This window comes from Octodon degus, unplaced genomic scaffold, assembly GCF_000260255.1.
Source record: "Octodon degus isolate 3935 unplaced genomic scaffold, OctDeg1.0 scaffold00089, whole genome shotgun sequence".
NCBI lineage: Eukaryota > Metazoa > Chordata > Mammalia > Rodentia > Octodontidae > Octodon > Octodon degus.
The window spans coordinates 10,038,197-10,064,144 of NW_004524665.1; the positions used below are offsets into that span (position 1 = coordinate 10,038,197).

A 25,948-nucleotide genomic window follows, 5' to 3' on the forward strand; every position below is an offset into this window, starting at 1 on the left:
TCACCCCCAGGCCCTGGGGCATGGGTGCCTACCCTCCCAGACTGGGGGACATGAGTCCTCCCAGATTTCAGCTCCTGTCAGAGCTCCCAATGGGCCTTGCCTCCACTGGCTGGGGACGGTGCCACCCTCAGCCCCCGTGGCTGGACCAAGTCAGCTGCCCTGGGGTGTCCTGGAGCCAGTGCCCGTGCCCAGCATGGATGACACCGGGAAACAAGGGCAAGCAGAGTCCCCTGAGGAGCTGGACCCAGGCTCTGTCTGCACCTGCAGGGACACAGCAGGGAGACCACAGGGAGCACAGGGAACAGGGCTGCAGCAAGGAACACAGCACTGTCCTGGATGCTACACAGAGCTGGTATGAAGGAGCCACACGCCAGAGGTGGAAGGTGCAGCATGGCCAGCACCTCACACAGCACACAGGTCCTTAGCGACACAGGCAGCCTGCGGGCCATGCCCAGGTCCCCAGAAGGCCAAGACAGAGACATTGGTGGCTGGGCCCCTCAGGAGCCTACTAACCTCAGTGGCTCCCCATTCTTGGTAGCACCTCTCTGTCTGCCTCTGTCCTTACAAGGACCCCCAGGGGTGTCTGTCCCCTGCCTCTCGTGAGAACAATCAGAGTAGCATTCAGGGCCATCAGACAACCCCACCATGCCTGCCACTGTCTTCACTCTGCATCGCAAGCACTGCTCACAGGGGCTGGGCACCAGGAAGTAGGCTGTACTTGGGCAGCTGCCATGGGCACCCTCACACTGCATGGGGGGAGGGCCTCTGTGGTGCTGTTCTCGGCCCTGCACTCATGAGCTGTGCCCTGCCACCTGACTAGGCCACTTCAGCTGGTCTCCAGGGTCACCCTGGGAAGCAAATGTGACCAAGACCAGCTGTACCAGCAGACAGATCCTGGTTGTGCCCTGGTCTGCTTGGGTGCACACCAGCCAATAATGACGGGGCCGGGAGAGCCTCCTCAGTGGTGGGGCACCCTTCTCTCCACGTGACATTTCTCTTCCAGGGCAGCTGGGCTGCAGGGAAGATGCAGAAAGGCAGCCCCAAGAATGCTGTGGCCCAAACAAGTCACTGCCCAAGTCTCAGACAGAATCAAGAAAGCTGTGTGGCATGGGCCTCAGGCTGCCTCCATACCCCAGCAGAGCCAGGCAGATGCCAGCCATCCCAGCCAGCAGACATATGACTGTTCTGAGGACAACAGTGTTCTGCAGTATAGTGGCCAGGGTCTGAGATGGAGGGCAGGATCACCGCACTGGGTGGGGCAGGAGGAGCTGAAGTCACTCGGAGTCTCAGTTGGCTTGCAGGGACAGTCGCAAGCTTGCTTGTTCATTGGAACCCCAGCCTGGGGCGTGGGCTCAGTATCCCCAGAAGGAGAAGCAGAGGGAGACAACAGGCTTGCCAGTGACTGGTACTCCCAGGTGGTGACCTTATTGCTGGCCCATGCGTGACATGTGCCCAGGGTGTGTGTGAGAATGCCAGAGCTTCATGGGCCCCATCACCTGTCTGTGGGTTTGGGGTGAATTCCCACAGGAGGGACAGAGCTGGGCAGGTTCAGGGGACCGACGGCCCTGCACAACTGAGTCATCAGGACAGGGACTGGTGCACAGGGCAGCACTGGCTGCATCAGGCAGCTGAGGGGGGCCTGAGCAGGGGTCTCCGCCCCCACGGGGCCACCTCTCTGGGGAAGCCAGACATCCACAGCCACCCAGGAAGGCCACTCCAGGGGAGGTGAGAATGCAGCTGGCAAGTTAAACCTCAGGGTAGGGGCAGGACAAGACCCCTTGGTCCAAGCTGGCCCAGATCCCATAGTTACCTCCCCAGACCTCTCCAACCAGGGCTTTGACTAGACCCTTGGCCAGGCTGGGCAAGGCCAGAGGAGTGGTGTCTGGCTTGGGGGAGGGGCCAGATTTTGCTTCTCTTGTCACAGTCCACAGCACATAGGCTGCTTTTCCCGCTGGCTACTGTGACTGAGGCTGCTGTGAACATGAGCTCATGAACCCATCCACGCCTCTCTGCTCCCTGCTCTTCAGGTCACACGCCCAGGAGCAGCCGGTGCGCGGTGTTTGGCTCTGGAGGGACTGCCTGCCTTACCGTGTGTGAGCTCCCGACCCGGCAGGCTCCTGGTTTCTGCATGTCCTCGCCAGCACTCGTTCTGCATTTTCTTGGTAACGCCGCCCAGCGGTGTGGAGGGGTACTGCGTTGCAGGTCCCCACTTCCCTAAAGCTTAGGGACACCAAGCACACTTCCACGGCTTACTGCTGTCTGTGTATCTTCTTTGCAAGAATGCCTGTTCACCTTCTTCACTTGCTTTTTACTTGGGTTGTTTGGTTCCTGTGGAGCTGCGTGCCGTATATATTCTGGATCTTACCCCTATGCCCAAAGATGATTTGCAAGTATTTCCCTGTAGAATATTCTGGGTTTGGTCAGGTGTAGTGGCACCGGCCTGTAATCCCAGCACTCAGGAGGTTGAGGCAGGAAGATCACTGTGAGTTGAAGCCCACCCAGCACTACATAGTGAGAACCTGCCTCAAAAACAAAAACAATTTAAAAAAAATAATAATACTTTGGGGCCAGCCAGATAGCCCAGTGGATTAAAGCACGTGATCCCTGCATGCCCTGCTGGCCCTCCCCCCGGAGCACACTGAGCTGGTGATTGAGACTGGGCATGGTGGTGCTCACCTGTAATCCCAGGGCTTGGAAGGCTGAAAAGGCAGGATAACTAGGAGTCGGATCTATGCAGTGAGATCCTGGAGACCCTGTACTAAATACGTTAAAAAAAAAAAATACTTTGTCTGCCAGGTATAGTGATGCATGGCTGTAATCCCAGCACTTGGGAGGCTGAGGCAGGTGGATTGCCGCAAGGTTGAGGCCAGCCTGGGCTATAGTTAGTTCAGGGTCATCCTGAACTATACAGCAAGACTGTCTCAAAAACAAAAACAAAAAAGCCTCTTTTTCTTAAACTTTATTTAATACTTCAATGCACTAAATTGCAATAAAGTTGAATTTATCTATTTTTTCCTTTTGTTGTCTGTACTTCTAGCTCATGTCTAAGAAATCAAGGTCAAGTCCAATGTCACCAGGCTTTTAGCTGTGCTTTCTTCTAGGAGCTCCACACTTTAGCTCTCAGGGTTAGATCCTCGGGCAGACGCCTTGACCTCGACCCATCCCTTCCTTCCCTGTCTGACTCCTCCAGAGCAGGTACCAGAGCTCAGGGTCCCAAGCCACCTGAGTCCCCAGGACCATTGCTCCACAGTGGCTTCCCATGGGACAGGTGATGAGGGCTGAAGCTTTCCCCTCCCCCAGTGGCTTCCCAGGACTGTAGGGGGCTGGATCCCCAAGCCCAGCACGCGTGCCAGCCGCCTCTCCTTGTGGCAGCGGCTGGACCACAGATGCCATAATTTGCCGCCCCAAACCCAAATCCCCAGGGAGGAGAAGGCACCACAGAAGCCTGCAAAACACTCTGCGCTTTCCATGAGAGGACCACGTACTGGCCTTGCTCCACTCAGCCAGCCTCCCTTCCACACATCCTCCCGTCTTCTCTCAGCAGCATGGAGTGAGGAGGTCGCCTGGCCTTCTGTGCACAGGGCACAGTGGCTCAGCTCATGCAGAGGGCACTTCTCGGCAAGAGGCAGAGCTCATAAATGCATGTGGCGCCCCGGTGGCAGGCTCTGTGGTTTAGAGCTGCCTGTCTGGCCATAATCACACTGGAATCTGTTTCCTGCCACCATCTCTGCTTTTCCAGTGACTGTGCCCCGGGGACACAGTCCGGGGTGGCAGCAGTGTCTCCTGAGGTTCAGCTGACCTGGTCAGGGCCCCCTCATTGGCTCTGTCCGAGGCAGGTCATGCAGGTGCAGGACAGGAAGTGGGCAGCATGCTGTGTCAGAGAGCCCTGGGCAGGACCTCAGCACTGCCAGCTCCTCTCTGGCACCAAGCTGACCTCCCGCTGCAGCCTCCCCTCCTGCACAGGAGTGCACACAGAGCTCGGCCCGCCCCGTGGTTGTAGGTCACAGGCAGAAGTTCTGGTCTGAAGTCCAGCAGGAGTTGAACACCCCCACCCAATCCCAGAGGATGGTCGGGGCAGTGGGTTCCTGGACTTCCAGACAATCTAGAAAGCAGTGGGCAAGGCAGCAACCTGGCACCAACTTGGGTGTCACGGATGGGCATGTGGGACGCAGCGGAGCAGCCCTGCTGCCAGGCCCCTCCCGGAAGCCCTTCTGCTCCATGCCCAGGAATGGCTGAGGACAGGAATGTCCAGCCCTGCCTTTGGTCTCCCCCCCAGACACCTCGGAGGCCTCATGAACTTGCAAAGCCTGAGCTCAGGCCCCCACCAGCACCAGCACACATGAGCAGCAGTGGCAGGCTGAGCCAGTGGACCTCACCTTTGCTCAAGACAGGACTCCAGCTCAGCAAATGGCTTCTTTGGGAGGGAAATCTCTTCCCCCGGGTACTGGGGATTGAACCCATGGCTTTTGCACTGAGCTGTTACCGTTATTTTCAGTCCTTCTGTTTCTGCTCCTCAGAGTACTGGGATTACAAGAGTGAGCACTATGCCCAGCTGCGAATAAAGCCTTGCTCCAGCTGTCCAGGAGGCACTATGCATTGTCACCCCACCTCTACAACCCCCTCAAGCCCCTTCTACCTAAGGGAGCCATGTGAGATCCTCCTGCTTGCCCCCTGCCCCCTCAGGTGACAGAGCCAGGAGCTACCCAGGGCTGTGCCCCAGGTCTGAATCTAGAGCCAGCACTGAGGTGGAGCCTGGCCCTCCGTCCACCTTCACTGCAGTGACAGCCACAGGAGGAACACACACCAAGCCTTGGGAGAGCCCAGCACCCATCCCTGAGCAGTGAGATTGGACTGCTCAGGGCTTCCTAGCCCCACCTCCAGGGGCCCTATCCCCTAGTGGTCCCTCCTTGCCTGGCCCACCAAGCATATCCCTGCCCATTGGGCTGGCTGAGAAGCTAGGGGCCCCCTCCCCAGAGCGATGCACAGGACAAGCTGTGGTTCCTCCTTTACAAGAGGGACCCCGCCTGTGTTAAGCTGGTTCTGAAGACCCAACTAGGACTGAGGAGCTCCCATGGTGGGGAAAACTGGCACATTCACCTGGAGCTCAAGCCACGGAGCTCTGTATGCAGAGCCAGCCAGCCATAGGATGCAGGACTGCTGTGCCTTGCCCTCAGGATGTGTCCTCCCCACCCAGAAGCCCACCTCTTCTTCCCCTCTCCACCCTGACAGCTCACCCCTTGGGGTTCCTTGCATGGCGGGGAGGGGCTCTGGGAGCAGAGGTGGGGCAGACAGGACTCCTCAGTGCCTTGCTTGGGCAGGGGTGTCACATGTGTGGCCGTCCATCTCAGTTTAGGATTCTTTTTTGTTTGTTTGTTTGTTTGTTTGTTTGCTTATTTTGGTGCTGATGACCAAAACCAGGGCTTCCAGCTTGCTAGGCAAGTGTTCTGCCGCTGAGCCAAATCCCCAGCCCAAACAGTTTAGGATTCTTGACGAAGAAGAACCCAAGCTGGGTGGGCAGCAAGTGCTCTAGTCTCCCTAAACAAACAGGCGTGGGGAGAGTCCACCCCCAGGTGTGTCCTGCTGACCGCTTCTTTCCAAACTCCAGGGAAACCACTTCCCTCCACAAAGGCCCTTAGTCCCAGAAGAAGTACTCAACTCCTGTTTCCAGGGTAACACAGCCCTCAGGCTGGCGTCCCAGTTGCCACAGCAACAATACTGGCTTGGTTGGACATGCAGTTGGTTTCAGCACTTGAAGCGGGCAGCTGTGTGCCTGGGCTCAGGTCTCAGCACAGCAGGACAGGCCCCAAGCAGGTGTGAGACAGGGGCAAGGTAAGGGCCTGCACACAGTCCTGGCTGACCAGGCAGGCCAGGAGGAGACTTGCAGGGGAGCTGAGTCCACACTTCCACCGAGGCCCTGTGCTCCAGCCAGCCATGAGCTCTGACTGCAGTGAGTCAGGTGACCAGGACTTCTCCGAGCAGCCCCCCATGGGGCTGGCTGCCGCAGTACAGGTCAGTGAGGTGGCTGCCTCTGACGTCGCAGGCACCTTGGGCGCTGCACAGAGGGACTGGCTCCTCTGGGTTCAGGGGCACTTCCTGTCTGCTCACACAGCCCATGGAAGCACGCCTGCAAGGTGGAGGTGCTCAGGCACGTACGTGGGTACACATGCAGGCACACACACGGGCACACACATGGGCACACACATGGGCACACACACAGGCACACACATGGGCACACACATGGGCACACACATGGGCACACACACAGGCACACACATGGGCACACACATGGGCACACACACAGGCACACACATGGGCACACACACGGGCACACACATGGGCACACATACAAAGCACACCTGGAAAGCACTCTGCCTACTCTCTGGGCTCATCGTTGTCCTCCACAGCCTTTGCTTGGGTGTAGGCACTGGCTGGGCTTCCTGGACAGGGGCTGCCGTGGGGGGATCCCCAGTGCCCACTCCATCAGCTCCATTGTCTGTCTTTGTGGCACTCACTTGCAAAGCCACAACACAGGCCCAGGACAGCAGCAGGGCCCTCTTCCCTCACCTGGCTTCTGGATGCCACCGCTCCCTGCCAGCACATCCCCCACCCTGTGCCTGTCACCCGGTTCTAGCCACCAGAGCCTGGCACTTCCTACACCTTGGGGATCCCAGTTACCCCAGACAGACAGGTGACTCAGCTGGTTATCAGCTGGCCTCAGACCCTGGGGACCCACTGTGAGGGCTGCTGCAGCCCTAGATAAACACCGCCTGTACCCTGGAAGGAGTAATTGTCCAGAGGTGGCACCAGGTGGCTAAATGACATAGTCACCTCAGTGTGTACACACACACACACACACACACACACAGGCCCACGCAAGGGAAGAACTGGGAGAGGAGCCCTGGGTGAGGCTTTCACCCTCCGACTTCTCTAGGCTGGGTTCTAGGAAGGAGGTTGTTATAGCCTCAGTTTACCCTCAGCCCTGGGTCCTGGGTGGCCACCTGTAGCCCCTTCAGGCCTCTGGTGAACTCAGGCTCTGGGGTGAAAGCAGCAGCCTTGGAGGCCACTGAGAGACAGACTCAGAGCCACAGAGGTGCAAGACAGGGCGGCTGGGGCCTCTGTCTGCCCCAACGCCCACTGTCCCTGGTCATTGCCACCTGGAGTCTGGTGACTCTGGCTATTTGCATTGTTAGTGATTAAGATCTTGGTGCAATTACCCAGGTGAGCAGGTGGCATGGGCGCCTCCAGACACCCAGACAGGCCCATCAGGACTGGGGTCAGGATCACGCTTCCTGGCAACCACTGAGTGTCTTGTCTCTTGACCCCAACAACCCCAGATAAACGGAGCCAGACTGCGCTATCTGTGCCCGACTCCTTGCCCTGAGCATGATGTCCTCAGGGTCCGTCCATGCTGCTTGGGGGCCAGTATCTCCCTCCTTTTCAAGGCTGAATATATTCCATGGTACAGGCGGTGCTGACCAACACCACCATCCACAGGGTGCACACAAACCTGCTTGGGTCTCTGACTTCCTTTCAGGGTGTATACCCAGAAGCCACATGGCTGAATCACAGGAGTAATCCTACTTTCTGAGGCATCATCATCCTTGTTTTCCATGTTTGCTTTGTCCCTTTCTGATGCACACTCAGCAAGCTCTTTTGACTAACTGTTTCTGCCACCAAAGGTGTGGGTACTTCCTCACACTGACCCAGCATCCACCTCTCTGGGTGCCAGCAGGGTGCCCTGCAAACACATTCACTACCCGGAGTAAGTGCAGGCTCTGGGCGGAGGGCTCACCCCACATGGCACCCATGTCTCAAGCCAATCACCAGCTGCTGTGCATCAGGGTCCCCCACCCTTTCTCTGGGGCAGCAGCCAGCCAGGGCAGTTCACAGAAGCAGGCAGAGCCTTACTTTTCCCAGCAGGTGGAAGAGATGCCCAGGGCAAGGCTGGCAGGAGCTGGCACCCAGACCCAGAACCCAGGCTCTCCCTGCTGCCTCCCTGGGCTCCTGGGGGGTCCTCCTCATGCAGCACCACTGAGCCCGTCTCCTGCCATCACTGTCCAGCTCTCATGCTGCTCTCAGGTGGTCTGAGGGGCAAGGCAGAGGGTTCCAGTCCAGCTGTCACATTAGCACATAGTTCTGAGGGTGCAGGGCCACCAAGGAGCAGGCCCATGGAGACAGGAACCAGGAACGGCCAGCAAGGGGCCCAGTCATGGGCAACTTGCAAGTCCTGCATATCCAGGAGCTTTGGGACAGGACAGCCAAGGGCAAGTCTCCTGGGACTCCTGCTGGGACAGGTGGCCCTGCAGTCACCAATGATACCCCGTCCCTGCCACCACAGCCAACAGATCAGCCCCACATTCCCTGCTGGAACTTCCGAGGACCTTGCACCCACTCTGTCCTCTCCCTGTCTCTCCTCCTGGGCCCCTGCATACTTTGTCCTGGGCCTTGCTTCACTTGCACTGTTCCTGTACTTGTGTATGCGCACACGCGTGCGCACACACACATGTATAAACTCATACCTGCACCATCAGCTGTTAGGCTCTTTCAGTCTGCCTGCCACCTTCCCAGGCAGCCTGCTTGGGTACCAGGGCCAAAGGAGCAGACAAGACAGGTGGCATTCTCAACCTCCAAAATGTTCCTTGCCATGAGTAGCTTTGTACTTCGTGGTTCACGTCTTTGGTAAGCCCAGCTGGGTTTCCTGCCAATTGTGTGGTGACCAATGGCTGAGGCTTTGCTGCCCAGCATTGTGCTGCAAAAGTGGTCCCATTCACCCCAATGCTCCTCCTTTCAACATGCGCCTCCAGGAACTCCTGGAGCAACTGTCCAGCCCCGAGCAGCAGGCACCTGTCCAGGTGTGCTGCCCAGCCCGAGCAGGGGCACAGGGTGCCCGAGGTAAGCAGCAGTCGTGGGGAGGTGGCCGCTGCATGGCACACAGTGGTTCTGCTGCAAGGACCGCGACTAGCAGGCACCTCCCACCCAGGGCTGTCTGCAGCTTGGGCCAGGATCGCTGGGGGACTGCTAGATCCAAGCCCACCTGACTGGCAGGCAACCCTCTTGTAGTTCTCCACAGAGCCACATGGGGCGCCCTTCCAGGCCCTGGTGCCTTACCTGCCTGCTCTGACATTGTGATTGTTCTGGGCACCCTGTCTCTTGGTGATTTTAAATGAAGGCCTTGAGGCCCTTGGCCTCCTCTGCTGGGCCCATGCGTGGGGGCCTCACCTGCCTCTGCTGGAGGCTGCTGGGGTTGACACACCCCAGCTGGATGCCCTGCACAGAAGGGGCTGGGTATCTTTGTGGCCACTAGTGGCAAATCACGGCCCTGGTTCCACTGTGTTTCTCCATCTCCATCTCAGCCTCGCAGCATGTGCTTTCCTCTCCCCAAAGGTTCAGGGGGCAGTCAGTCTGCTAGACCCTAGGCGTGCGGCATTGCAGTCAGCCCCTGCAGCTCCCGCCTAGCCCAAGACATGGTCCCTGTGTCAGTGCCAGGTACCTGGATGCTAATGGTCTGGGCTGTGCCCCAGAGACAGGTGTAAGACAAGGAGAGTACAGCCACTCTAGAGGCCAAGGGCAGCCTGGAGTCACTGTACCTCCCTCCCCTCAGCTGGACCCCCAAGGTGGGCATGACCTCCACCTATCCCATCCCTTAGGGTTAAACTGCTGTTTCTGCCCTCAGTTTGCCCATCTGCAGAATGGCATAAGACAAGGTCACACTAAGGCCTGCCCCCTGGAATCTTTAGCCAAGTCCTACAGTGGAGGAAGGGGTGAGGGAGAGTACCCCCAGAACCCCTACCCTTCTGATATTACCACCCCGAGGGCTTGCAGGACAGAGGTCAAGTGCATCCCCAAGTGAGACAGGCCCAGCACTCACTGTACCATCCAGGCCTGCAACCCAGGCTCTGGGGCCCAAAGGCTCTGGAGGGGCATAGGGAAACCCCTGCCATTCTCCTGGAGGGAGTCCTGATTAGACCCTGTTCCTTCATGGAGCAGGGGGTGCAGCAGGGTCTCCAGGGACCTGTTGAGTGTAGGGTGAGGCTCTTTACCACCAGGCTGGCTCCCAGCACTCCGGGCAGAGCAGAGAAGGGGGGAAAGAAGGGGCATCAGATGTAACCAACCGGGGTCTTTTGGGAGCCTTGCACCCGGCCTCAGTGTCACCGAATTCTCCCCACTGCCTCATCCCACCAGGACCACTGGCCAGGAAGAACCCTGAAGACAGCAGGCAACCCCTCAGGCTGCAGAACCCCAGGCCACAATCTCAGATCCAGTGCTGGGCCCAGGGCACAGGGCAGAGGAAGAGAGGCGAGGGGCATGCTTGAGACTAGGGCAGGGAAGAGGCCGGTGCAGGCCCAGGGCAGATCATGCCTCCCCTTTTCCTGCATCCCTCTCAAAGAGGGATAGGAAGGAGAGGGGATGGAAGGGGAAGAGGAAGGCTGGGCCAGGATGCCTCTCCCACTCCCTTTGCACCCTCTCCTCCCCACTTCTTCCCCTCCCCTCCCCTCCCTCCCTGCCCGGCCATCAGGCACAGCCGCAGCTGGAACCCATTACGCCCCTGCGCCTCTCGGGATGTGGCTCCTAAGTGACCCTCTGTGAACGCTTGGAATGAGTCAAGTCCGAGCTGCGTGCCGCCTTCCCGTTAGCGGGTGGCGCCACGGGTGGGGTGTTTGGGGAGCAGGGCTCTGGAGCTTCCAGCCTTGAGAGGCAGAGCCAGCTCACTGGTCCCTCCTCCGAGACCTGGGGTGATGTGTGCCACCTACCAAGCCAAATCCCCCACTCCCCACACCGCAAGGGGCCAGGCCAGGCCCAGGCTGCAGTTCTTCCATGCTCTGGGATGAGGGTGGAGCTGGCCCTCCTCAGCTTGTGTGCAGGGGTCCACACACACCAGTCATCTGTCCCACTTCAGCTGCAGGGGAGACTTTCCTGGTGCACCCAGGTCCTCTGGGGATGCGGATGAGGGCTGGGCCTTCTCAAGACCTGGGAACAGTAGGGGTCCACCTCACATGCAGACACCCACAGGATCTTGCTTGGAGGCTGTACCCCAGCCCCGTAGCGTCTCTGGGCCTCCAGTGTCACGCATAGCCTGGGTCCTGGTGAGTGAAGTTGGACCCCAGCAGGCAGATCCAGATGTCGGGAAATGTGGAGGCAGGATGCCTAGTGACCTCAGGACATGCAGAGGCCTAGCCCAGGCTGGAGGGACAGAGCCAGAGGGATGGGGGGCTGGGTGACCCAGGAGCCCCCAGCTCGGGCAGCAAGTGAGAGCCAGGGTAGTGGGGACAGCCAGGAGAAGGCAAGCAGGAAGTCGCCAGTGGGGAGGAAAGGGGGACTGTGAGGACAAGGGTCCTCCCATCCTGGCCTGGAGCCAAGGAGGGAGGGCTGGGAGACCGACACCCCAGGGGACTGGGAAGTAGAATCCCCCCAGGCATCCCTCCTGAGCCCAAGTCCCTCTTACTGGGTGTGCTGCCCTGTGCCTGCAAGTTGCTTCCCCCATGTGGCACTTCCCTGCTGGTGAGGAGGGGCAGCCCCCGCACCTGGGGAGAGAGCCCTGTCCAGGCCCCAGCTGGCAGAATGCAGGACCCCAAAGGCCACCTCCAGTACTGGGCCCTGGGACTTTGTGCCCAGCTCAGGCCTGTGTGGGCCTCTTCCCTAGCAGCTCAGCTGCTTGGGGTCCTCCGGGAAGAAGGGCAACCCTGGCTGCCCTCCCATGCCTATGGAAGCCCTACTATAGCAGTGTCTGCATCCTTTGGGAAGGGAAGGCAGCTGGGGCCTCGGCCTGTGCGCTCGGCCTGTCCCGCCCCTGCTGTGCAGCTGTCCATCTGCGAGCCTGCCTGACTCAGAGCCACTAGGCTGGAGCTGCCCCAGCAGGGCCTGCTCTCTGCCTCCTCCTCAATGCCCAGAGGAGGGCCAGGTACCACCCTGCTCTCCTCAGGGCCTTTGCTGCCTCGGGGTGGCCTGGTGACAACCCCACTAAGTCAGCGGGCTCATGTAGTTGCCTGGTGCTTTCCAGGGCCCACCCAATGCCAGGTGCTTCCGGATGTTTTTCAGAGGTTGGAGGACACCATCCTGAGCCCCACAGCCAGCAGGGAAGACCGGGCCCTGACCATGCGTGGGGAAGGGCAGCAGGCCTTGCCCATCCCTGTGCCTGCCCGCATCCGTGAGATCGTGACTGGCAGCCTGGGTGGAGAGCCACCACAAGGTGAGAAAGGGGGCAGCACACTAGAAGCTGAGTCAGGGTGCTCACAGTGGACTGCCCTGTCCTCTGCCCCCCAAGAACGTCCTCAGAGCACTCCAGCACGCAGGGGCTGAAGCTGTGACCATAGCACCCCAGTTGGTTCCTTCTGATCTTGTCCTTGTATGAGATCCCTAAGGGTTGGTGCTAACGGAGTGCTCATCACCCCCACCCTGTGCCCTGGGCCAGCACCCTACACACGGCACCCATGTTGCTCCATGCCAGGGTGAGCCGGCCCAAGGTGTGGTCTTGCCCCAGGCTTCGCAGCAGTCAGGCCATCTGTCCAGAGTGACTTGTGCCTTCCCACTGAGATGTCTGTCCTCCTCTGTGAAGGAGGGGTACACCTTGCCGGTGGTGAGGAGAGCAGGGCCCCAGTACCATGTCTGGGAGAGCAGCCCCTGCCTTGGGGATGAGACATCCAGACTGGTCCCAGCATCCAAGCCACAGAGCATGGCTTTGTTGGTGGGGCTCAGCCTGGACAACAACTGGGTATGTGGAGGCCTGGGGACAGGAGGACTGGGGGTGGCTGGTGGCAGCAGGTACTGACAGGCTGTGCTCACAGGGCTGCAGGAGCTGCCTGCTGCTGTGGCCCGCATGCAGGAGGAGAGCAACTTGCTGCAGGAAGAGCTGGCCCGGCTGGAGGGCCTGTTGACCCAGGCAGACACAGAGCGGGACGAGCTGGCCAGCAGGTGCCACATGGCCAGCAAGCAGGTGAGCATGTAGGCTTGGCCTAGCCCTTGTGAAGGGTCCCCTGTATGAGACCAGAGAGGGCAGTGTGACACAACCAGACCCTAGGCAACAAATGAGTAAAATGAGGCCACGGTGGAGACCCTGCTAGACCACTCCCAGATATGGTGACTTCGAAGCAGAGCAGGATAGCAGCTGTGGCTCCACCCGCACCACAGGGACAGAGCCCACACACAGCCCCTGCTCACTCCATGCTCAGGCCTACTGAGCTTTCACAGCAGGAACAGTGAGGAAGCAGGCTCAGAGGGGCAGTGCTTGCCAGGCCCCCCACCAAGCAGGCCTAGTCCTGGGCCATCTGCACTTCCTAGTGTGCAGGCCCTGGGCCTCACCTGCTGTGTCCTCCAGGGAAGTCCCCCAGGATCCCAGTGCCACCGCTCTCCTGTGAGCTGGCTCCCTGGCCCCCTTTCTACTACACCCCACCCTGTATATAGGAAACACTCGCTCTCCTCCCCACCGCAGCTCTGGGGCAGGACTACTTGGGCCATTCTGACCGAGGAACTCTGGGCCTCAGCCTGGGCCCCTGGATCACACTGGCCTGGTCAGGCAGGGGTGGGATCTTCCTAGCACAGGGCGGAGCTGTTGGGAACAGCCCGAAGGGACAGAGGTCCAAAAGCCCTGTGGTTAGAAGCCTGTGAGTCAGACCTGAGCTCAGCTCCAGGGTGGGGCCACAAGGCTCCCTCTGCCAGTTCCTCTAGGCAGGCAGACAGGAGAGGTCTTGGTGCCAACATGACAGGGTGGCCCACCATTGGATCTAAGCCCTTCCTACCCTGTTGAGGGCTGAGGGGACACTAGGCTGGCCGTGGGCCCCATCCTCTCTGTCATTCCCTGGGCCCTGGGGCCTGGGCCCTGATATGTCTTCCTGACTCCCCTAGACCTGGATCACCCAGGGCATGGCTATGGGTTGGCAGCCTGGGGCTCTACGTTCTATAGCAGGAGGTGTCCCAGTCCTCTCTGGACCAGGGCTGGAAAGTAGCCCAGGCTGAAGGGCTCCCTGCGCCTTGTGTAGCTGTCGACCAGGCCTCATGGGGCTGAGCCAGGCTCTGAGGCTTTCCCCTGGCTATCAGCAGGGCATCCTGGGCCACTGGGACACCAGGGAGTCAGTCTACCCATCTGCCAGTGAAACAGGTGTGGGAATCTAGGGCCTCTAGAGCCCTCCTCCTAGGTCTGCTCCCAGGGCCAGGTGGGATGACGTTAGCCATGGCTCCGATGGGCTCCTGGCCCCCAGCTGCAGGCCCAGCTGAAGACCACCGAAGCACGGCTGCGGAGGTCAGAGCTGGAGCACAGTTTGGACTTGGAGGAGGCCCTAGGCCGCCTGGAGGCTTCAGAACAGAGGTGAGGCTGGGTGGCGGGCAGTGGGCGGCAGGTGGAAGGTCAGGATGGAGGCCTCACCACCCCAGCTTTGGTCCCACCTGCTTGCCCTGGGACCCCCACTTCCTGTCCCTGGGGGACAGGGCTGAGAAGAAAAGCAAGGGAGATGTTGGCCTTGCCTGATATCCTCTGGGGCCACCCAGGGGAAGATGGCAGACACTGCCTCCAGTCACACTGGGCTCAGCAGGGGTTCCCCCTCCCCATAGCACAACCTCACACTCAAAGTGGGGTGACAATGCCATGCCTAGGCCTCCTCCACCTAGGGCAGCCTCTCCAGTTCAGGCCCTGCAGCGGGGTTCCCTGGCCCTGGCCCCAGGTGCCAGTCAGCCTCAGATGCCCGCTGAGGCTGTTGCCGGGGTCCTGCTGCCTATGTGCCCGACTTCCCACCCCCTCAGCTCTGGGCCTTCTGACTCCATGGTTGCTGCTCTTCTCTACGCCTTTGCAAGCGTTCATCCCACCCAGCACCCACTGACAACCTCAAGTCCAGCTTGCACTTAGGATCTTGGTGCCAGAGTCTGTCACTGGCCTAGCACTGCCCTGGTACTCTACCCTTAGCTCTCACCTTTGCAGCCCCAGGCCCCAGGCCCCGGTCGGGAGTCTAAGCCTCTGTGGGACACTCCCCAAAGTTGGCCCGTCCTTTGGCACTCTGGGAAAGGAAGGCTGAGAAGTGTTTTGAAAACCAGTTTTGAGGGGAAGCAGCCCAGCAGAGGCCGATGCCTGAGGAGTGTGACCACTGGCTGTGGGTGGCTGTGCAGTCCAAGGTGTCACAGGGCCATCCAGCCAGGGTGCTGACTCTCTAGCCAGAGGGGCCTCGCCCGGCCAGGGACCTACCGGTAGGGCTTGTGCTCCTTTGGCACTGAGGGGCGCCCAAGGGTAGTGGCAAAGCTGCGAGGGCTCAGGAGGAGGCAGGAAAGAGGGACCTGGCTGGGTGCTCACTCTCCTTCCCATCCTGCCATCAGAGGGACCTAGTGGGGAATCCAGCACTGCTCAGGCCCCTGGGAGCTCTTGGTTTGGGGCTGCAACCCAGCAGCTAGTACCCATCATGCACCCCTGTGGTTCTGTCCATCCAGGAGCGCTGGCCTTGCCCAGGTGAATGGTCTGCTGCGAGGACAGCTGGAACACATGCAGAAGGCCAACGAGAGGCTGGCTCAGGAGCTGGCCAGGGCGTCAGGCAGTGTGGTCCACCTGCAGCGGCAACTGGAGCTGAAGGGAGCCTGGCGCTGGGCAGAGACACAGGTGTCCCCTCCCCCTTGGCTATCTTCAGGGACGGCTGTGGGGGTGGGGTGGAGATGGGAGAGCAGGAGCTACCACATCTTCTGTCTAGCTCTGTGGCAGCACTCTTTTGTACTAGGGACATTCTGGCCCCCTTTCCCTGGGGAGAAGCACAGGCCCCTGGGCATGAGTCAGGCCTGGTCCAGGCAGGGTCCAACAGCCCTGTTGCTAAAGGCCAGATGCTGGCAGGACTTTGGGCCAGGGCTGCTCACTTCTGACAGCCAGGCCAGCCACAACTGAGAGGCCAGGACCCTGGGCCCAGGCTGCAGCCCTTCGGGAAGGAGACGTCTAGGTGTGACTCTCTGCTTGCCCCTGACTTGAGACCCTGTGAGTGAAAACTCTCGTGCCTGAAGAAGAGTCCCCATCAGTTCTGACATGTTCCCAGCTGCCCCATGAAAGGGGCCTAGAGGCACAGCCGGAGTCCTTGGTGTGCTCCCATGGCGGGACTTCTCTCCCCTGAATCCTCCTACACTGCCCCCATGTTCTCCCTAGGAGGCTGTCCCTGCCTCCCACAGCTCCTGCCCCCAGGTGAAGGTCAGCAGCTGCACACTGCCACCCAGAGCAGAGGGGGCAGCGCCTCAGATGAGCCCGCTGAGGTGTGAGGGGCCCTGCCTCACTGTGTGTCACCAAGGGAGCTTGAAATCTCTAATGGCCGAGCTTAAGCATGTGACAGTGGAGACATCACATGCATGGCCTTGTCTGCCTCCTGCAGCTGGCCCATATGTGACAACTGCAGGAGCAGTGTCACTGTGTCCTGGGCTCCACTCAGCACTCATTCCTCCTAGAGGCCTCATTTCTGCTGCCTGCGGCCATTGCTGTCCTGACTAGCAACTGCCGGCCTGGAGCTGTACAGGGCCTTAAAGGGTGGGGCCTCCCTGCCTGTGCTGTGAGGAGGCTGCACCGTCTCCTTCTGAGGTCACGCAGAAGCCAGGGCTCAGCTTTGGGCTGGGGTCCAGCAGTCTCACAGCCCCGTGTTTCTGTGTGCATTTGTTCCCTGTGCTGCATTTGGCTCACTGGGGACGCACCTTTTGTTACTTTCAAAAGGGCAGCCACCCCTGTAGCTGCTTCCCTGTGCCCCCTCCCCTGCCCCAGCAAGGTGCGTCCCCTCCTGCTCCGAGCCAGGGCCTGGTGCCCTGCTGGGCTGCACAGGGCAATGTCTTCATACCCACCCTCCCACTCACCAGTGTCTGTTTTTGATGCCTGATCTGCTGGCTGCTTGGCTCTGAATGTCATCCTTGTCCTTATCGTTTGTGGAAGGGTTGGCTGAGGCTCCCCAGACACCTTATTCCTGATTTGTGCTTCTGAGCCTCACTAGTTGGCCTGTTTAAGGTGGTTGTTCTGTGCTCTGTCCAAATCGTGATGTGTTTTCCAGGACAACTTTGCCACTCTGCAGCTCCTCGGCCTGGTGCTTTGGCTCCTTGTATCTTTGGTGACTTCTGGTTTTAGCCAAGATTTGCTTATTTTCCTTGGAACTCGGTGAAAATTCTTGGAAATCTGGAGTGAATATAGCACTTCCAAAAATGACATTGGCTTCTGGTGGGTGCCGTAGATTGTCGGCTTGAGCGTGTCTGAGAATGCCAAGGTTGTGGCATGCAGGCTGTGATTGTGATGTTCTGCTTGAGGGTCCAGGTCTTCCCTCTGTTCACCGCCAGCATTATAGAAGCCAGGGTTTTCCTCCTGTAGCTCACATGTAGGTGTGTGAGCATGCATGTGTGAATCCGTGTGTGTGCACATGTGGTATATGTGCAGTGCATGTACATGTCAGAAGTAAGAGTGGCATGTGTGCATGTGTGTGTCAGAATGGTGTGTGACAGTGTGAGAAGGTAGGACAAATAGCTTAGCAGATTAAAGCACCTGCTTAGGCAGATGCAGGGGCCCGGAGTTCGATCCCCAGGCCTGCCGTGCCGGCCCTGCCCCAGGGGCGCACTGAGACGGCGATTGAGACTGGGCATGGTGGCGCATACCTGTAATCCCAGCACTTGGGAGGGATTAAATAGCAGGATCACTACAAATCCAATCTAGATAGTGAGACCCTGTACACTCTGTCCTAAATACAAAAGAAAAAAGAGTATGAGGACATGTGTGTTGGAAGATAGCGGTGTAGTGTGCGAGTATGCACATGTGAGTGTGAGTATGCACATGTGAGTGTGAGTATGCACATGTGAGTCCCCATGCCTGGTATGAGCGTGATGTGTGTGCATGTGCATAATGTGTATTTGTGAGTGGGTACGAGAGTGGTATGTGTGTGAACCCATGTATGTGACATATGTACGTGTGCACACATGAGGGGCATGTGTGTGGATCTATAGGTAAGCCTGGTTTGTGTGGTGTGTGCACCTGTGGTCTGTGTGCTGGCATGTGTGCGTGTGTGTGAGCACATGGGGGTGTGAACGCAGTGGTGGCAGGAGTGTGTAGGAGGTGTTCTGGCCTTCCCCTTGTCGCCTGGCCTCTGCTGTGCCCCTTCTCTACTGCAGCTTAGGGGCGTCACCCACATGTGAGGAGACCCCATGCCTGGACCCTGCTCCTGGCACACCTCAGGCCTGAGGGCCCTTGTCTGGCAGGAAGCTGCCTGGTTGCAGACCCCAGGCTTGCATGCTTCGCTGCATCCACCCAGGGCTGCTCAGGATGAGCTTAGGCCTGGCATCTCTCACCATCCACATGCAGAGGGCCAGCAGGGCTCTGAGTAGCTCTCGGAGGAAAAGCTGTGAGGTCCTGGGCCACACAGTACAGAGAGCTGGCTAAGCCAGGTGACCCCAGCAGGCCCCAGAGCAGGGCATGCAGGAGGTGGCTGCACGCAGGATTGTGCCACAGCTATGCTCCCAGCAGAATGGAGGCCTCAGGTTGCTCACTATAGTGACCCTAATCCACCCACCAGGTCATCAGCAGCCTCCATGAGGCAAAGCTGTCCCTGCAGGCCTGTTCCTGGACGGCTTCTAGCGCCCCCTGGTGTATGGAGGCCATCCTGGGCCCAGGGGAACCCTGGGGTGGGATGCCAGGCCCAGCCAAGGAAGCACCCAGCACCAGTAGGGCTCAGCGTCTGGGGTGGCCTCACCCTGAGCAGCCCCTGTTCCCGGGCACAGCCTTGCCTTGTGGGGCTGGAGGTGCTCCCACCCCAACCCCCTGAGCTGCCCTGTCAGTGTGGGGAGCTTTCCCCTGGAGACACAGCGAGGTTCCAGGGCCAGGGCTCATGCATCTGGACATCAGGGCTCCAGGATCTGGTGGACGGCAAAGCTGCACACTTGCAGCACCAGCCTAGCCTACAGTAGACATGGACCTCTCCTTCCAGGCCTGGCCGCTGCGCCCTAGGGAGCCCCAGGACTTGCTCCTTCTGTGGAAACAGGCTGTGGCACTGCGGACACAGCTGGCAGAGCTGCGGGCAGCCACGGAGAGGTAACCACATGTACACATACACACATACACACACACACACAGAAAGAGACTGGCTCTGGCACCCTCTACCCTTGAGCTGGCTGTCAAGAGGCCCACTGGGGAGAACAGAGGGCAAGGGGAGATAGAAGGGACCTGGGGAGGGAGAGGAAAGGGACAGAGTGGTACCTGACTGCGTGGAGCTTTTGGGACACATCCTTTCATGGCGGGCACCTTGTGTGGGTCTGTCCTGCACACAAGGGTCACACAGCTCAGAGGGCAGTATCGGGCCTCGGGCCCCAGCCCCTGCTCCAGCTGTGCCCCATGCTCTGTGGCATAGGGGAGCCTCTTGAGGATGGCCAGGCACCAGTGTGGTCTGCGTAGCCACCTGGTGCAGCTGGATCCCCAGGCTCAGTGAGAGCACACCTGGTTCTCAGAGGCATTGCAGACATGCAAGCAGACACAGCCAGAACAGCACGGCACCTGCACGTGGCCTGCCTGAACCTCGATTCCAACCTGCGGCTGGCAACCAACAGTACAGCCAGTGCCCTGGAGCGGCAGCTGGGTGAGCAGGTCCGAGAGGTGCTGCAGCTACAGGGCCACTGGGACACAGAGAAGGCAGCGCTCCAGGCCAGGTGAGTGCTGGGCCGGGAGGGCCAGTGCTCAGTCATGTCTGCCAGCCCCTGGGGTGCCATCCCATCCTGCACTGGGGTCCTGCTGCTCCCATGTGCTGACACCAGGGTGCATCGCTGACCTCAGTCTGTCCTAGTGGCCCGGTCTGACCTAGGCTGGAGGCAAAGGCCAGGGCCTGCTTGATGTCAGGGGTCACTGCGGGCACCGCAAAGAGTACGTGGACTGTTTTGTCATGTCTGGGACCCAAATGTGGGCATGTCAGGCTCAAAGCAGCAATGTTGGGGCCGGGGAGATGGCTCAGTGGAATAAGCGCTTCCCTGGCGAGCGCAAGGGCCTGAGTTCAATCCCTGGATCTAAAAAAAAAAAAAAAAAGCAGGAGTGTCTTCCTAAGCAGGAAGGGAGGCCATGGGCTAGTTCCCTCCTGTCCCATAGGAACAAGACCAGCATCCTATCTGGGGGTCTGTGAACTTCATGGAACACGTGTAAGGTTCTGAATCCACAACCCACATCTGAGGTTCAGAAGTTTCTTAAGCAGCAAGAGAAAACACAACCAGGTGTAGTGGCCTATGCCTGAAGTCTCAGCACTTGGGAGGCTGAGGCAGGAGGATCATGAGCTCAAAACCAACCTGACTACATCATTAAACCCTGTATGAAAAAAAAAAAAAAGAAAAGAAAAAAATAGGAGACAGCCCTCGGCCACAGGCTCAACACCATGGACCAGGGGCTTGCCCAGATACCCCATAGACTGGCTAGCACCAGCGCTCCCACTTTCGAGGGCCTCAGAGGAGTGGGTGTGGGCTGAGAGAAGCCACACAGGCAGCTGCAGCTGCCTGGGCAGCAGGGCTGAGGAAGGGCTCCAGGGAGGGAGAAGGTAGCAGCTGATGGCAGGGGAGCTCTCAGCAGGGCATGTGCTTGGCCAGGGTGGAGACCGAGACCACCCGCTGTGCTGGCCAACAGGGCAGGGCCCGGCCTCCTGGACCGGGCTGCAGGGCTGAGCTGGTTAGGGTGTGGGCTTTGAATGCCAAGGTCAGGACCAGCACTTCAGCCCTGACTGGGAAGCCATTGAGGGGTAACAGCAAGGATCAACCTCAGGCCAAGGGAGTGCCCTGGGGAGGAGGTCACAGTGGGAGGATCCTGGGCAAAGCTGGACATCCTCAGGGCTCCCACTTCCCTAGGCTCTCTGAGCAGACCCTGCTGGTAGAGGAGCTCACGGTGCAGAGTGAGCGGAGGGAGAAGATAATCGCATCCCTTGAGCTGGATGTCCAGAGATTGGTATGTAGAGCTTCAGGAGCGCCTTGTGGTGGGGTCCACCTGCCTAGCTGAGGGGTCCCTGCCCACAGGAATCTGGGCAGCACAGTGGGAGCCGCCTAGTGGAGAACATCCTGCAGGCAGAGGTTGAGTTCCTGCGGAGTGTCCTGGCCAGCATCGAGGAGGTTCGGCCCACTCAGCCCTGGGGAACAGGCCAGGCAGCCTAGAGGCCCATCTAACTGTGGTCTTGCACTCTGTCCCCTCTGTCCCTCCTTTGCACTCTGCAGGTGGCCCAGTCAGACGCTGGGAGCCCGGAGTGGCTGAGGCGCAGCAGCACTGAAGGTGAGGAGGTGCGGGGCCAACAAAGAAGCCCCCACCACGGCCTGTCCCCACCGCGGGCCTGCACCCCAGCCGACCTGGACCCTGCACTGCAGGCCGTGCAGGCATTCATGGAGAGGCGGCAGCAGCGAGAGCAGGTAGGGTCCTGCACCCAGGGTGACCCAGGCCAAGTGCACAGCTGGAGGGGCCCCTCACACAACCCACCCGCAGGAGCTGGTCCTGCAGCTGGCATCCTCACGGGCGGTGGCTGCTGGGCTCCGCGAGCAGCTGTCAACATGCGGGCAGGAGCTGCGGGCCTCACAGAGGCTCCTACGGGACAGGGCCCAGGAGTGCGAGAACCTCCTGGGCCAGCTGGAGGTGCAGAGGCACGAAGCTCGGTGCTGCCAGACATCTGTTGAGCTTCTGGGAAGGTGCCAGGGTGGCAGGGCTGGCAGAGAGTGGGGAGAGCACCACGCTGGGCGGAGGCCGGGCAGGGCCACCCTTCCCAGACCTGGCCTCGCGCCCGCCCCATACCGCTTCTGGCACTGGGTCCAGCCCCTGGCCTGATGTCCTCTCCTCCTCTCTTACTCTCTGCCTGGACCTTCCTGCCTCTCCCCAGGGAGAAGGTGGCCTTGGAGAGGGAGGTGGAGGAGCTGAGAGGGGCGGCAGACATCAGGGATGCAGAAAGGCAGAGGCTGGTGGCAGCCAACGCAGCACTGCACAAGAGCCTGCGGCTGCAAGCTGGGCAGAGGTGGGCCACAGCAGTTGCTGGCGCCTTCCCTCTCCAGGCCTGGGGGTCTTGCGGGCCAGCTATTCCTGTCCATCTCGCCTGGGGGGCCCAAGGTTTCCCCAGGGCCTGCTCCTCTTAGGACCCCCTTGGCTTGGACAGGTGCCAGGGTTCGCCCTACCTCTGGGTCTTTTGAGTAACTCTTGTTCACCCTGCGATGATCTCTACACTCTGTCCTTGCCTTGGACTCAGCCAGGGACGCCTGCAGCAGCTTGAGGAGAAGGTCTCCAGGCTCAGAAAGGAGCTAGCGTCGGCCCGGGAGGCGCTGAGCACAGCGCGCTTGCAGAGGGACTCGGCAGAGAGTGAGCGGGAGGGCCTGCGTGGTGCCTTGGCCCGGGTACGCCACTGCTCTGGACCTTGCCCCTCTGTCCCACTCTGTCCCCCAAACCTGGGTGCCTTTCTGTTCCCTGGCTTCCCTGTCCTCACCTCCTTGCTTGCCTGGACCTCAGCCCTCACAGCTCCCACAGCACAGCCTTCCGCATCCATGCACAGCTCAGGGCCCTGCTGGCCACGCCGCTCCCAGGCTGTCCGGGGCTGCGACCCCTCCTCCCACGAGGCCTTCAGGGCCCAGGGGCCACTGTCTCCTAGAGCCCAGCAGGGTCCTTCCACTATGTCACAACTTCCAGCTCACTGTCCCTGCACCCCAGTCCTGTCACAGTATCTCGAAGTCCCTCCCTGGAGTCCATCCATGATTCCTGCCCCCTCTCCAGGCTGAGTCCAGCAGTGCTGACCTGGAGCTGCAGGTGATGCGGCTGAAGTCAGAAGGGGTGGAGCAGCGGGACTCACTGGCCACAATGGCCACCCTGATGGAAGGGCTGGCCCAAGACAAAGGCTCCCTGAACCACCTGGTGCTCCAGGTGAGCAAGGGCCAGGGCAGCTTGCCCTGTGCCTCAGTTTCCCCAGGGCAGCTGAGCACCACCTTCCCAGGCCCCACCTCTTACCAGTCCCTGGGCCTCTTCCCAACCTGATGGCCACCCACCCTGAGAATGGGTGTTGGGAGTAGAAAAGGGCAGTGCCAAAGGCACATAGTGGGCAGCCCACTGGGCCTGAGGGGTTGTGGCATGTGGCCCAGATGAAAAGCCTTGCTTCTGGCAGCTAGAGCAGGAGCGAGACCAGCTGCAGGAGCAGAGGATGGCACTGGAGCGGGAACAGGTGGGCGCTGGGCAGGTGCTGGCCCAGGTGGAGCAGCAGCTGGAGCAAGTGTGGGCTGAGCAGAGAGGCCTGCAGGAAGCCTGTGGGCGCCTGGAGAAGCAGCAGGAGCAGCTGGAGGCACAGGTGGACCAGCTCGGGCGTGAGAGGGCCCAGCTCCGGGAGCTGGTGGGCCAGGTGAGGCCGCTGTGGGCAGTCACACATCCTGGTCCCACCCCTGCTCACTGCGGTGCTAGAGACCTACCCACATCTATCCTGTGCTGGCACAGGGTCAGGGTGCTCCAAGGAGGAGCCCGGCAGGCTCTGCTCTGTCCTCCCCATCTTGATCCACACCTGCTGCTGAGCTCTCCCTGATAACTAGCAGTGGTGAGAACTCCACCGTACCCAGAGGCAGTGGTGCACACATGTGACCCAGGGCCATGGCCCAGTCTTCCGTAAAGGAGGAGCCACAAAGCAAAGAGTTCTGACACAGCTTGGTCTTTCCCGACTCTCCTGTTGCCTGTGTGGACGCCCTGTCCTTGCCAGATCCCAGGCCCCTGGTGGCATTTGATTCTGCTGACCCGTCACTTGAGGGATGACATGGTTCTCCATTTTCAGACACTGTTCTTTTTCTGGTCCTCTTTTTCATCTTTTATTTGCTTGTTTACAAGGATTTACTGAGGATTAAATCCAGAGAGTGCTGAGCTACATCCTCAACCCTTATTTTTTATGTTGAAACAGTTTGTTCAGTTGCTCAGGCTGGCCTTGAACCTGCCCTCTGGCCTCAGCATCGCGGCGTGCTGAGGCTTCAGGCACGTACCACTGTGCCTGCCTCTCTCTGTCTTTGCTGTGTAACTGCCAGGCAGTGAGCATCCTGACAGCTTTATGCACTGGTGGAGCCACTGCCACTGACACGATCTAAGTGGAGCGCATTCTCCAGCCCAAGGGTTGGTCCCCTTGTGCCCCAAGGGGCTGTCTCGCCCAGGCACTCTCCACCCAGCAGGCTGCTGGCCTTTGTGCTGGAGTGCAGTGGCCTCAGCAGCGGTGTGGGCACCACGGTACCAGAGGCCTGCCCCAGCTCTCCTGCCAGCTGCTGCTGCACACGCGGGCTGCTGGGCTGCTGGCGCCTTAGCATAGCTTGCGTGCACGGATTTGCCTTCTCCCTGAGTCGCACAGGAGTGCAGGTGGTGTGTAGCAGTGTGTTGAGCTCTACAGGAAACTGCCGAGCAGCCTTCCAGCAGTGGGGTGTCTCACCCACCTGCCAGCTTACAGGCCCATTCCGGAGGCCACGCTGTTGGTGCTTGACATCGTCTGTTTTTATTTTTAGCGATTCTTTGTGTATGAAGTTATATGTCACCACAGTTATGATTTGCATTCCCCTGATAACTAGCAATGTTGAGCATGTGCTTATCAAATATTCATGTTTGTCAAGGCTTTTGCCCATTTTTTTTTTAATGTTTTGTTGGGTGTTTAGTATATAGGACTTCTCCAGACCTCAGGGACAAAAGTGCCTTGCCAGTTAGATGTGCTGCCGTACTTTCCCCAAGTTTGTGTCTTGCCTTCGCATTTTGTTTTTTTCTGTTTTCTGTTGTTTTGTTTTGTGATACTGGGAGCTGAACCCAGGGCCTTTCTTGTGCTAGGCAAGCAAGTACTCGACCAAGTCCTTCATTTTCTTCAAAATGTTTTTTTGTTAATATTTTGAAACAGGGTCTCACTATGTAGCCCAGGCTCCCCTTGAACTCATGGCTATTTTCCTGCCTCAGCCTCCCAAAGACTGGGATTATAGGTGTGTGCTACCACACCCAGCCTTCATAATTTTTCAAAACTGAGACTCAAACTCAGGATATTGTACTTGCCAGGCAGGCGCTGTGTGGCTGAGCTGTAACCTCAGTCCCGTTCATATTTTTGATGGGTATAAAATTTCAGCAAATCTCTGTTTTCATGATGAGCATTTGGAGGTCCTGTCTGAGGAATTGTTGCCTCCTGTGCTGCCACCTGGCTCTCAGCTGCGGTGCTCCATCCAGCCCAAGCTGGTCTGTTCTCCATGCGAGTTGCACGAGCGCCCCCTGGGACCTCGTGACTGCTAATTCTTGTACGTTATGCAGGACCTACCAAGTCAGAGAGTGGGAGGAAGACCAGAAACCTGGATTCCAATGAGACTGCAGGCAGTCCCAACACACACTGAAACATGAGACCGGTGCGGTGCGTGGGCTAAAGTGGGAGTGGAGGCCCAATGTCTCCACTCTAATATGCAGCACCACTTTTGATGAGAGACTCTTTCTGGGTTACCTGGACAGCATGTTGAAAATAACTTGATCTTGCACATGGGACTCATTCTATGCAAACCAGTCTATTCATTCTTACATCAAAACCACACTGTCTGACCCCCTTGAGGAAGTCTTGCAATCGCACAGTATGCGTCCTCCTACCTGTCCTTGTTTCAGACCCTCTCCCAACCCATCTCCAATTTGTAGGCCACTTGTCCGTTTCTTCACTTCCCCTCCAAAAGCATGCAGGGACCTTGCCTGTGACTGTGCTCTTTGTAGTCCAATTTGAAGAGATGGGCCGCCCTAACTACACTGCACCTCCTAGCCGTGAACTAGTGTGCCCGTGAGCATGGAGAGCCTCAGCACAGAGGTTCTGCACATCTTTGACTGTGTTTATTCCCAGATTTTTGCACAAACTCTACTGCCCATTTAATTTCATTGTTCTACTTTTTTTCACTAGTGTATGGAAGTGCAGCTTCAGGTATTAACTCTGAGTCATGTGACCTTGACAAATTCCTTTATGAACACTGGGGTTTAGACTTGCAGCAGTTTTCCCTCTACATCTGTGAAGAATATTGGGCTGTAATTTTTCTT

The 25,948-nt window shown here is 59.0% G+C and overlaps 1 protein-coding gene across 2 annotated transcripts in view; it reads left to right on the plus strand.

Annotated features, from left to right (window-relative positions):
• The first annotated feature begins 5,751 nt into the window (after positions 1 to 5,751).
• The window catches only part of Crocc2 (ciliary rootlet coiled-coil, rootletin family member 2), a 48,672-nt gene continuing 28,475 nt past the window's right edge, over positions 5,752 to 25,948 (plus strand). For both annotated transcript variants that reach the window (XM_023722200.1, XM_023722201.1), the window contains exons 1-15: positions 5,752 to 6,009; positions 12,037 to 12,187; positions 12,783 to 12,931; positions 14,193 to 14,299; positions 15,406 to 15,571; positions 18,894 to 18,997; positions 19,411 to 19,608; positions 20,782 to 20,878; positions 20,947 to 21,039; positions 21,142 to 21,330; positions 21,404 to 21,603; positions 21,792 to 21,923; positions 22,152 to 22,296; positions 22,670 to 22,816; positions 23,055 to 23,285. In XM_023722200.1, coding sequence (XP_023577968.1) covers positions 5,932 to 6,009; positions 12,037 to 12,187; positions 12,783 to 12,931; positions 14,193 to 14,299; positions 15,406 to 15,571; positions 18,894 to 18,997; positions 19,411 to 19,608; positions 20,782 to 20,878; positions 20,947 to 21,039; positions 21,142 to 21,330; positions 21,404 to 21,603; positions 21,792 to 21,923; positions 22,152 to 22,296; positions 22,670 to 22,816; positions 23,055 to 23,285 — 2,187 coding nt within the window. In that variant the 5' untranslated portion in view covers positions 5,752 to 5,931. The remainder of the gene's footprint in view (positions 6,010 to 12,036; positions 12,188 to 12,782; positions 12,932 to 14,192; positions 14,300 to 15,405; positions 15,572 to 18,893; positions 18,998 to 19,410; positions 19,609 to 20,781; positions 20,879 to 20,946; positions 21,040 to 21,141; positions 21,331 to 21,403; positions 21,604 to 21,791; positions 21,924 to 22,151; positions 22,297 to 22,669; positions 22,817 to 23,054; positions 23,286 to 25,948) is intronic.